A 12705-nucleotide genomic window follows, 5' to 3' on the forward strand; every position below is an offset into this window, starting at 1 on the left:
AGCGTGGCTTGTATTATCAAGGAATACAAATCTGTCACTCACCATGATGCAGAAGAAGACAAAGCGGACATAGCAGAATCTGTGATGAGACTTGTTACGTCTCTATCTGCTGATGCTGACATCATCTTGGACATACCTCAAACAAGAAGAACATGCAGGAAACGATCTTCTGTTCAGACGGACCTTCGAGATTGCTGGGCACGTGATGGATCTGGAGACATCCAAAGATAAGGAAAGGCTCTCTGATCATGTCTTTGAGAGCTTCCTTACGCTCACGACTGTCTGCCATGATGACTCGTGCAACATCGCTCGAAGGAAAAACCCGAAGAAGAAGCCGCAACCTGACAAAAAATCGGTGGCCCCGATTCCGCCGCAACCTTTTCCCTCGCCAGGACAATTAGAAGCAAGTGAAGGTGATCTCACCATTCCTCTCAAGCCACTGGAGCCGCCTATGATGGCTCCTAATCAAGCCCTGGTGGAGCAGACTGGAGACGTCACCGATCCGATACCTTCTACTGTCATAAACCGAGGTCAAAGAAGAAAAATACCTCCAATCCACATCTCCAGCCAAGGGAGCTGGAGGAAAATTTCTAAAGAACTGGATGACATCTGCCCCTCTGGATTTCATGCTAAGACCGTAAACAGCAGAGTTACGGTAACTCCAGAGTGCGCAAATGACCACCGTCTCATCACTAGATATTGCGAGGCGAATAATACAAATACAAATACAACGCCACAACAGGCAAACCGCCCAACGAGGTGGCTGACTTAAGAACATCATGGATCCCCGAGCCCTACCTACTACTGCTACACCACAAATGCACCCCCCCAACGAACCCCCCAAAGAATCAGTGCATGCGGGAATGTGCGTGTACGTGTAGTGCAACCTGACGTAAAGTTTGTTTCTGTGTAATGTTTGTTATGTGCAGTGCTGCCATCTGCCACCAGTTTTTCAAACTATGAGTGAAGTGTTATGATTGAATGATTTATCGATGACTGTTGCTCTCTGCGGCGAGACTTTTTAACTGGGAGATCGGCTCGCATTTGCGCCTTGAAGTTGGGAACTACAGAAAACCAACTTCAGCCGACCACCACTGTGGGGTTCGAACCCGGATCCTCGCATCGCGAGTCCGTCACTATAACCACTCGACCACCACAGCGGCTATCACACATATCTTTTGGACTGTGACAAACCGGACTCATACGTCATCAAGGGTCTGGAAATTGACTCCTCTAACGAGGACATTATGCTCTCTTTACAGGACTTAATTTTCCAGGTAACCAAGGTCCAGCAACTAAGACGACGCCGTGATGGAAGGAAGCTGCCCATATGGAAAGTGGATCTCCCCCAAGTACCGGAGTCGACGAAGATCCTGGACCTTAAAACCATCGACCACCTCAAGATCAAGGTGGAAAAGTTCAGGAATAGAAATGCACAGCGGAACATCGTCCGCTACCGCTGCCAAAGTTGGGGTCATCATAGTTCTGGATGTAGTGCACCCGAAAGATGCGTCAAGTGCATTCTACCGCATCCGTCCCGACTGTGTCCCAATGTGCGCGGAGTGGACAGGCCACAGTGCACAAATTGCAAGCTGTACCATACGGCGAATTATCGTAAATGTCGATTTTCGCCGTAGAGCAAAGAATTCAAAAAAGCCGAAAAGGAGGCGATGTCTTCCCAAGGACCGTCTTCGAGTCCACAGGCTCATATCACGAACAAGTAACTTATAGCCCCAACTCAGGTGGGGAAAACGAATAGGAAGGAGCGTAACTGCCTGCAACAATTCGCATTTCCCGACTGTTCTCCTGGGACAAGTGTGGACAGCAGTGCTGATCCGATCGACGAATTCGCTGTTGCAATCGAGCCGTACATCATGAAGTACATCGGCGAAAACGGCGAATTAAGCCTAACGGATCTTTTCCAACGGCTGCAAGCTCGTATTGAGAAATCGGCTTCTATTGTTAAGAAGTCGACTTCGGTCATCAAGAAGGACTGAATATCAAGTTTCTAGGGTTTTTTTTGCGTTACAGCCCTTAAGGGCAGGTCGTTCTGAACCTTTGAAAACCCGGGGCCCGGTTGATTCTTTCTTTTCTATTAGTGAAATGCCCGGTCAACACACGACTAATGGAAATAAAATGATGAAAATTGAAACACACAGAATGTGAATCACTCACTCTGGCTCGGTTAGACTGATGTCAGAACCCGGCACCGAACCGCGGTCAGGGAAACAGTGATAGTTACTAGTATCAGGGCCGCAACTAGATATTTAGTGACACAGGGCAAGCGCGCATTTTGGCACCCCCTTGTAATGCTGAAGGAGAGGTTTGAGAATAAAATTTGCGCCCCCTCTGGTCCATCGCCCGGGGCACGAGACCCGCCTGCTCCCCCTAGTTGCGCCGCCCTGACTAGTATAAATAAGTGACTCGCGGCATATTCATAGATCACTCAACTCAAGTGACCTGGGGTGCGGTTCAAGTGTTCCGCGGCACATTTACAGAGAGAATAAAGTACCTGGAGGTGCTGTTCCAGATCACTTTAGTTGCCCACCGCGCATTCACAAATCATTCAAATGACCCGCGGCACATTTAAAAATCACTTACGTGACCTGGGGGGTGCCATTCCAGATCACTTGAGTGGCCCGTGACACGATTCCAAACGAATGAAGGGGTTACAAAGTGTCTCTGAACACTTCGGACGCAGAATCGATAGAAGAAAGGTCCAACCAATCCTGATTTGGTTTGGTGCAGTGCCCCCTATTGATGAAAAGCCAAACTATTTTTTTCTTCGGGGGGGGGGGGATAAAAAAAATTCCTCTTTCCGGGAGAATAACTATTTCGCGAACCGCATTGGAATATACCAGCTCCTTTAAATTTTACGAATTTTTAAACTATTTACGAATCCTCTAAGGGACACCCTATACATCGAGGACGTGTTCCACAGGCGTCAAAAAAGTGTCCGTTAAACGGGGAGTGTCCGTTATAGGAGGTCAACTCTCGAGGGGGGACCGCAGGGAAGCGAAAATCTCCTCCACTTCGGGAAACGGAACAAGAATTTCTCGAGCTCAGATAGGGTTTTCGTAACCGCGACCAATTAACCGTGGAAATATAACTCCTCATGATCACGAATAGACCGACCATGTAAGCGGCTTTAACATGGCTATTCTTGATGAGCCAGGGTCACCGCATTGTCAACCACCATGTTTAGTATTCCTCGGACATTCTTATCTCCATATATATATTAGGTGATCCATTATATGGAGTGTGTCTTGTCTTTGAATCGATGCCCGATTATGCATTCGAAGCACTCGCAGTGTATAAAACGGGACGACGGGCCAAGCCTTACGAATTAATTTTCACGATTAGTTCTCCCGTACAAGTTAAGGTGGGGCTAATTGCCCAATGATTCAATTACCGAGCTACTGTTCGTTCGAGATCGGTTCTCGTTTTCTCTCGACTAAGAAATGACTGGGGGAAGGAAGGGGTGGCATCATTCTCCTGCCATTAGTGGTTATCATGTTATGGGATCGATGGTGAAATTATGTGTAATTATTGCCTTTCGGTCTTAGAAAAAGGCGTATTTTTTAAATGTATCTCTCCCACGTCGTATATTTTTGGCTCTTGTCATTCAAAGCGTTTATAAGAACTTCGTGGACCGTGTGACCCCAACCCCCCCGCCTGCCCGCATGTGTACGGTTGGAGGAATTATTATTCTGTTATTTTTTCAAGTATGAGGGACGTTTATACTGGAGTTAGATAGAACAGCTGTGTCTGTCGCCTTTCTCAGCCCACCTCGTTGGGCATTTTGCCTGTTGTGGCCTTGTATTCATATCTGTATAGGCTAAGAAGAGGTAGCAGCTCTCGGGCTGAAACTAGGTACTTGGTCAGCCGTGGGCAAGCAGGCATTTTGTCCCCCCCCCTCCGCCTTCATTGATTGTTTTTGTCGCACCGCAGACATTTTCTGCGCGCGGGGGGCTAATTAGACCGGGACCTACAATTTATTGCCGATTCCGAACGGCAGGCTTGTTTTTTTTTATATTCATCGAGAGGTTGGTGCGCTCATGGCCCCTGCAAAGGGGGGTGGGGTGACTGACAGGGCTCTAGCCCTGGGGCCCGGGACAGTTCTCATAGTTTTTTGCTTTTTCACGATATAAATTAACTACAGAAGGGGCCCGTGAAAAGTCTGACCGGTGGGCCCGCAAAAGATCCCAGCCTAGAGGCCCCGCTCCAGGATGTGGGGGCCATGGGTGCGCTAACCCATCGATGGACGACTCCCTGCGGTAGCAATCTTTTCTGCGGTCATGTCGCCGTTTTTGTTGTTACTCCCTGTGTCAGGAAACTTTTTTGCACAAGGACGAACCGGGTATCGAACTCGCGACATCTCTGAACATCCTTTGGTACTTTAGGCGAGTATCTTATCGACTTGGGCTACTGCGCCCCCTCCTCCTCCTTCCCACGTAATGTCTGGGGAGAGATTAACCACTTCACGTACAAGCTTTTGGCAACAAATTTAGATTACCTCTATTTAACAAATCGGTGATAAATCTGGTAACCTTGTCCTAACCTAACCACACGTTTGAAAAAAAGAAGAAGGGGGGAGGGAAGGAAAAAATATATATAAAAGGGAAAATTATAACAGATAAGGTAGATAAGTTAGTGTGTTTTTTTTTTCAGAGTGCACCTTTTTCACCCTCACCCTACGTGTTCTCTTTCGCTCTTACATGTAAACTGAAGAGCCAAAAAAAACTGGTACAGGCATTCGTATGCAAAAGAGAGGTATGGAACCAATCAGAGTAAGGCGCTGCGGTCGGCAACGCCTATATAACACAACAAGTGTCTGGCATAGTTGTTAGATCGGTTACTGCTGCTACAATGGCAGGTTATCGAGATTTAAGTGAGTTTGAACGTGGTGTTATAGTCGGCGCACGAGAGATGGGACGTAGCACCTCCGAGGTAGCGATGGAATTTAGATTTTTACGTACGACCATTTCACGAGTGTACCGTGAATATCGGGAATCCGGTAAAAAATTAAATCTACGGCATCGCTGCGGCCGGAAAAAAGATCATGCAAGAACGGGACTGACGAGAATCATTAAACGTGACAGACGTGCAACCCTTCCGCAAATTGCTGCAGATTTCAATGCTGGGCCATTAACAAGTGTCAGCGTGCGAACCATTCAACGAAACATCATCGATATGGGCTTTCGGAGCCGAAGGCCCATTCGTGTACCCTTGATGACTGCACGACACAAAGCTTTACGTCTCGCCTGGGCCCGACAACACCGACATTGGACTGTTGAGGACTGGAAACACGTTGCCTGGTCTGACGAGTCTCGGTTCCAATTGCTTCGAGCTGATTGACGTGTACGGGTATGGACACAACCTCATGAATCCATGGACCCTACATGCCAACAGGGGACTGTTCAAGCTGGTGGAGGCTCTGTGATGGTATGGGGCGTGTGCAGTTGGCGTGATATGGGACCCCTGATACGTCTAGATACGACTCTGACAGGTACGTAAGCATCCTGTCTGATCACCTGCACCCATTCATGTCCATTGTGCATTCCGATGGACTTGGACAATTTCAGTGGAACAATGCGACACCCCACACGTCCAGAATTGCTACAAAGTGGCTCCAGGAACACTCTTCTGACTTTAGACACCTAAATCCCCAGACATGAACATTATTGAACATATCTGGGATGCCTTGCAACGATTATCTGGTATCTGTGCGTAATACAGTCGAATCCCGTTTTAACGAATACCGTTATAGCGAAAATCTCGTTTTAACGAACACTTTCCTAATCCCTCCAAATACGTTTGTATAGGAACCATGCTAGGTAACCTGGAATCTATTTATAACGAAATCTCGTTGTAACGAAGTGATTCTTCCGGTCTCTTGGCGTTCGTTATAACGGGATTCGACTGTACATCAATAGACGCGTAATGCGCGTCCTATTGATGTGAGGGAATGTCTTCTGCAGTTTTCTCCTCATATAACTGCGTTTGTCTCTCATTTTTCAGATCTAATCTGCGACTACCACAGCAACTTGAAGCCGCTGCTGCTGCTGCTCGCGCTGCACAACGCGGCGTCGTTCGTGTTCACTTTGACGACGGACGACGTCCCTCACTGCGACAAACTGAAAAGCCAAATATCCGATGCACAACAAGCCGTCAAAGTCAGGAAGAACTTCAATGGACTCTGGGTTTCGCCAAGGTTGGAATTTTTTTTCCTCCAATTCCTTCCCCAAAATCTTCTCCGTAATGTTTTCCCTACCGGAAATCATTCCCCCAGTCATACTAAGACAGCTTCCATCTCTGGTCGGACCAGTCCAATCAATTAATCGATCGATTATTAATCACGTTAATTTGTTACGTATATAGCGTAATCGATGAATTTTTAAATTTTAATCGAAAGTTTTGGTTGGGTTTTTAGGCACCAGTGTAGTGCACCAATCTAGGGCACCGGTGTGTGGGCGCCTATCTGTAGGACCGGTTGTTGAGCTCCATTATCAATGATAATAACAATCAGAAGGTTTTAAATAAATACATGTTTAACTTGGTACGGAGACATAAAAGTATAGGGCATCACATAACGATGGTTACTTGCGAAGAAAAACATTCGAATTTTTATCGCAACTTGCGTTGCTAGGTAACAATCCTTCGCACCAGAAAGTTGCGAAGCGCGACGTCATCATTTTTCCGCAATCGGTAAAAGTTCAAGTAGAGGTCACTACAGGTTAATTGACACTCGATAAATCTGTGATTAAAATTCATTCAAAATTTTTCATCTAAAGTTTGCAAATTAGCTTGATTTATTTGTCAAAACCGATTAGATCTCTTTAATAATTTTCCTATGTATAACATGGGATCCGGAAATTTTGCCCCTGCCCTGACTGTATGAGTGACCAAGTGATTGGGTGAGTGACTGCATGAGTGATTATATAAATGGTTGAGCGACCGTATGAATGAGTGAGTAACCGTATGAGTGAGTGAGTGACCATATGAGTGACCAAGCGAGTGTGTGAGTGACCGTATGAGTAGCCAAGTGAGTAGGTGAGTGGCCGTATGAGTGACCAACTAAGAAGTAGTTTTCGTGATCAAATTAGTAACTATATAAGTGACCAAGTTAGTGGCCGTATGAGTGACAAAAATTCACTTGGTCTCTCATATACCACATACTGCCACTCATATGGTCACCCACCCACTCACTTGTCCACTAATACGGTCATTCACCCTTTCAATCGATCATGCACCCACTCGTCTGGTCACTTACCCACTTACTTGTCCACTCATATAGTTACTCACTTGTCCACTGATATGGTCACTTATCCACTCACTTGTCCAATCTATATGGTCACTAGATCAGTCTTACGGTCATCTATTCACTCATAGTCACTTACTCGGACACTCACCAACTTACTTTGTCACTCACACGGTCAGGGCAGGAAAGTCAAAGAATGTGAAATGTCAGGTGTGAAATAAATGCCGGAGGCGAAATCTTTTCGTAAACCGTGTTGCATTTTAGTTTAGTGAACGTGTTTATAAGAAAGGTTCAAGTATTACGTCAGCAAATTTTTAGCCATTTTTGACCCCTCCGGGTCAGCAAAAGTCAGCAAAACTCTAACCCCCTCCCTCCTGTCAGCACTTCCGCCTACCTCCTAAGACGCATATTTGTGGGGTTAGAAACGTAAGCGGGAGGGGGGCATAGGGGGGCTCGTGCGCCCCCCCCCAGACAAAAAAAAAAAATATTTTTTAATGTAGAAAACATTTAAAAAAATTAAAATTTCGAAAGATAATACCTCTATATGTTGCTATAATCGATTTCTATTAATTGCCAATTCTATTTGAAGGGTAAGAACTCAAAATTTCTCTTTAAGAAATTCATTGCGACACACCCTTTAAGCCATGTATGGTAAACCCTTGGCCCGTGGACCAAATGTGGCCCTGAAGGTTATCTGATGTGGCTTGCCCTTCCCCAAACCCAATTTTGTAAAAATGAACTAAGTAGCACATTTTTACAGATTGTTTAAATGACCCGTGGCGCTATTCCAGAGCATCTAAGTGGCCCGTGGCACATTTTCAGATCACTGAAGTAGGCCCGTGGCACATTCAAAGATCACTTAAGTAACTCGCGACACAGTTCCAGAACACTTAAACGATCCGTGGCACATTTAGAGATCCCTTGAGTGACATGTGACGTAGTTTAAGATCACTTAAGCGACCCCCCAGTGCGGTTCTACATCACTCAAGTTACCCGAGGAACATTCCCAGATTACTTAAGTGGTCCGTGGTAAAATTACGGATCGCTGACGGGGTGGGGAGTTGGGGTCAGTGTTTCGCTGACAAGGGGGTGGATCAAAAATGGCTGAAAATCTGCTTACGTAATACTTGAATGGCCCCGTAGGATTGCTAGTCGCGAGATCACTAGATCCCAATTAGTCTATTGAAAGAAAAAACTGATGTTAATTTCGATCTCAAATTTGATGTCCGTTCTATACAGAAGACAAAACAAAATTCATTGTTTCCACAGAGTACACAGCAAGTTTTATATCTTGAGATTTGACATGCCAGCTTCTCCCTAGCTTCATTTGGGCGCGGAGCATTCTTTAACCCATTGGCGTATAACCAGGGCCGGCGCTAGGCATGAGGCGACGAGGCGCCCGCCTAGGGCGGCGTGATTAGAGGAGCGGCGTTTTCTTTTTACGGCGGGTTTATTATGACGGTGTTTTCACTCTCGCAAATTTTTACACATCGAAATAGTTTTGAAGGGAAATCGCGAGTGGATAAGTTAGGGGCCATTCAAATATTACGTAAGCAGATTTTTATCCATTTTTTACCCCCCCCCCTTGTCGGCAAAAGTCAGCAAAACACTGACCCCCTCTCCCCCTTGTCAGCAAAATTTCGTCAGCAGCTTAGAATATTTCATATCTTCAAAAAGGGTGGTTGATGACGTAAGCAACCTTCAAACTCCCCTCCTCCCTTGTCATCAAACGCCAGCAAATCCGAAACTCCCCCCCCCCCGATGCTGAATGACCCCTTAGCACAGTTAAATACAATACTTTTCAGTGTTAAAAATGCTCTGTTGAACTCTGTTAAACTTTTTATCTTCAATGCTTGATTCATCTCAACACACCTCCTTTATTGCACCTCCAAAAAGTGCCGCCTTTCTCTAGAAAAGCTGGTTTCTGAAAAAAAAAAAGGTTCCTTCTAATTTTGCTGCGGATCGTTTCACTCTTTATCAATATTTTTCCAATTGGCTTTCCTTTCTTTAGTTCAGTGTTTCCCAAAGTGGGCAATATCTCCCCCTGGTGGGCGATGGAATGGTCCGGGAACGGGACGATCGAAACTACGACTGTAACATAGGATCCCATGGGTTTGTTGAGTTGGGGGCGATGAGGGAAAACAAAATGCCGAAGAAGGGGGCGATGGAACAAAAAGTTTGGGAAACTATGTTTTGGTTGACCCCCCCCCCCCCCCCCCAGCACAAGTTTGGATTCTTTGTTCACCTTCCGACAAAGTCCTCTTTCAGCCAACACCATACTAAAAGAATCTGTAGTGTGGTGCTGTTTAGCACCTGAATGTCCTGACTGTCTATTTCTATACACCTATATCAGAAATTTCCAACTTGAAAAGTTTCTTACGGAACTTTTAATGCTTATAGGGCTGTTCCGCGGAACCTTTGATGATAATGAGGCTGTTCTACATAACTCGAACAATTTTTTTTTCGAAAATTTATCCCAAAAAATGTCCCCCCCCCCACAGCCGTCCCAGCATCATAGCCCCAGGGCAAAATGAAAGAGCATTTAGGCCCCGCCTCTTAATTTACATAATTATTATCGTAAATCATTCTGCTAGATCTTATCGTGGAAGCTGCTCAACTGCGGTCCCTACATTGCCCCCCCCCCCCCCCCCCCCCACAAAAGAAGTGGGTCTAGCAGGGCTCCGGTAACATGCTGCCTTTTTTTGATATCACCAAAAGGCAGTTTGTGAAGTGGATAGACGAGAACGATGTATTGTCGGATAATCAGCATGGGCTAAGGAAAGGGAGGTCATGTATGACTAACCTCCTTTGTTTCTACAGGGTGTTTAACGAAGGACCCCTAAGTTCGAAAATAAATAACTCGGAAACGTGATAGATAGAAGCATGAAACCAGTGGTATGTTTATTAAAAAAAACCGTAAGAATCTGATACAGAAACCACAAAAATTTAGTTACAAATTGCGCCGATAGATGGCGCCGCAGGCGGCATTACCATAAGTAGGCTGTACATAGTGGGTAATGCAAGCACGTTTCATTCACATCATAATCGATTCAAAATGTGCACCTTTCACACAAAACACATGTCGCAAACGAAGAATGAAATTGTCAGTGACTCTCTGTAGTGTGTCAGCGGAAATCGACACGCAAGCTTGACAAATAGCCTCCTCCAGCTCGTCGAGTGTTAAAGGATTGTTGCGGTAAACAATGTCATTCGGTGTGCCCCACAGAAAGTAGTCGCAGGGGGTGAGGTCGGGTGAATACGGAGGCCAGGCCATGCCTTTTCCCCCTTAACTGTCGAATAGTCCAACGCAATGACTCTATCATCGAAGTATTCGTCCAGAAAGTCCTTTGCGGGAGATTGCAGCCCAAACGGCAAGTTTTGGGCAATGGAGTGATCGAGCGTGAGACAAATGTGGGGTTTTCGGTACCCCAAAATCGCCAATTGTGTCTGTTAACGACACCATCCAGATGAAAATGCGCCTCGTCTGTAAGCCATATCGTGACCTACGTGAGTGACACGATACTACACGATATTACTTTCGAAGGTCACGGCCATATTCGGGCGACATCGAAACCAGAACCATCAATCATGTGGAGCAGCATCTCGTTAGCGAAATCTCGTTGTCGTTCAGCTCGAACTGGTGTGGCATTGAATCTTGTACGGAAACATGTGTAATGTCTTCCACAGGATTCTGTACGTGCTGGATGGCGTGATTATGGATTCAGCCGCAAGTCTGCGGACAGATTTATTCGGATGACGCTCAATAACTGCAGCAAGTGTCGTTGCATTTTCAGGTGTAACGACGGAGTGGCAGGGCCGTATTAAGAGCATCACGGGCCCCCGGGCCAAGGGGTTTTTCTCAGGCTCTTCCTTGTAAATTCTAGAAACTTTCAACCGGATCTAATTTTTGTGAGGTCCTCTTCTCCAGAGGCCCCCGGGTGGGCCCGTGCGTTAAGACGGCACTGCGGAGTGGGTGTTACCCACATTTCCGACTAACGCATCGGCCACGTGGCCTGTCTGTTGAAATTTCGTGAATAGCTCACGAATTGTTTTCACATCTGGGCCTTTTGCGGCTTGAAATCGCGTTTGAAAACTTCTCCTTGTGGCAGTAGGGCTGTGATTTAATCGGTGGTACTCATTCCAACACAATAAACACACGTTCTTCCATGGAATACATCACTTCCGGAATTTCTTTCACTATACGCTCTCGGCGTCTGAGCTCTCTTTATAGGAAATCTGTAATGCCACCTGTGGTGCCATCTATCGGCGCAATTTGTAACTAAAATTTCGAGGTTTCTGTATCAGATTCTTACGGGTTTTTTAAAATAAATATACTACTGGTTTCATGCTTCTATCTATCACCGTTTCCGTGTTATTTATTTTCAAAGTTAGGGGGTCCTTCGCGACAAGGATTTAGGGGGTAAAATGCGACAAGGGGGTGGGGGTGGAGAATTAAGTAATTATCCTGTGTAAGTACCACGACAGCGCATTTCGCATTTATTATAATTTGTTAGCATTTAACCCTTAAATGCGTTTCTTTGAATACGAAAGGGTTCTTCTAAACGTCCATTACTGCAGCCAGATTGAAGATACAAATTCAAAATCGCCTTTGCACACACACACACACACATGGTGAGGTCACATTCTTTGCATTTTATATTTTTGATTTAATCCCCCGATTAACTCTTCGTCTGTTGCAGATCATGTGCGACTGTGATTTCGCTAATTTGTTAAAATGTTTCGCGTGAATTTCTTCTTTTCTTTTACATTGAAGTCCGCAACCTGAATTTTTTTTCCTTACTATAGTTTCAATCACAAGCAAAGTAATCATATGCAGTCGAACCCCGATTTAGCGCCATCTTTTATTTCACAGAATTCTGGCGCTTTAGCGAGTTTGGCGTTATATCGGGAATCACGGTTTTATACGTTTTAGGCCTTGAAATGGAAGATATGTTCACTGAAAATTTCTGGCTCTAACTGAATTTAGCGCGAAATCGGGGGGGGGGGGGTCAGTATAACGGGATTCAACTGTATTTGGAAAATAATAATATCACCTCAATACATTTGTTTTATGTTTGATTGTTTAAGGCTTTGCATGCCTTCAATAAAGCCCTGTATAAGCAGTAATATTTCAAAACTTGTCATTTACTGCGAAAAAATTTGGAAAAATCAGCCAAAAAAAATTGAGCATTTAAGGGTTAAAATTTTAGAAGTAGCCAATTTTAAAAATTTTCGATTAAACAGTTAAGGTATCCGACTACATTGTTAAGTACTTTTCTATAAAATGGATCTGGAGTGAATTTTAATGAAATTTTTTGATCGAAAGTGTTTCAAAAATGAGGAAAACAACAATAAATTTTGTTCTCCCTACCGTCATTGTCTATGAAAAATGCCATTTTTAAGTCAAATTTTAAGCAAAATTCGTGTAATATTCGGAACACGAT

At 45.0% G+C, this 12705-nt stretch overlaps 1 protein-coding gene across 1 annotated transcript in view; it reads left to right on the forward strand.

The window, feature by feature from the left end:
* The first annotated feature begins 205 nt into the window (after positions 1 to 205).
* LOC149074686 (protein APCDD1-like) overlaps positions 206 to 12705 on the forward strand; it is a 53936-nt gene continuing 41436 nt past the window's right edge. The window contains exons 1-4 of the mRNA XM_089245970.1: positions 206 to 655; positions 1278 to 1553; positions 1743 to 1938; positions 6022 to 6214. Coding sequence (XP_089102096.1) covers positions 206 to 655; positions 1278 to 1553; positions 1743 to 1938; positions 6022 to 6214 — 1115 coding nt within the window. The remainder of the gene's footprint in view (positions 656 to 1277; positions 1554 to 1742; positions 1939 to 6021; positions 6215 to 12705) is intronic.

The sequence above is a fragment of the Pholcus phalangioides genome, unplaced genomic scaffold (assembly GCF_987345545.1).
Source record: "Pholcus phalangioides strain wild (caught in Gottingen) unplaced genomic scaffold, Ppha-v1.0 ptg000016l_1, whole genome shotgun sequence".
Lineage (NCBI taxonomy): Eukaryota > Metazoa > Arthropoda > Arachnida > Araneae > Pholcidae > Pholcus > Pholcus phalangioides.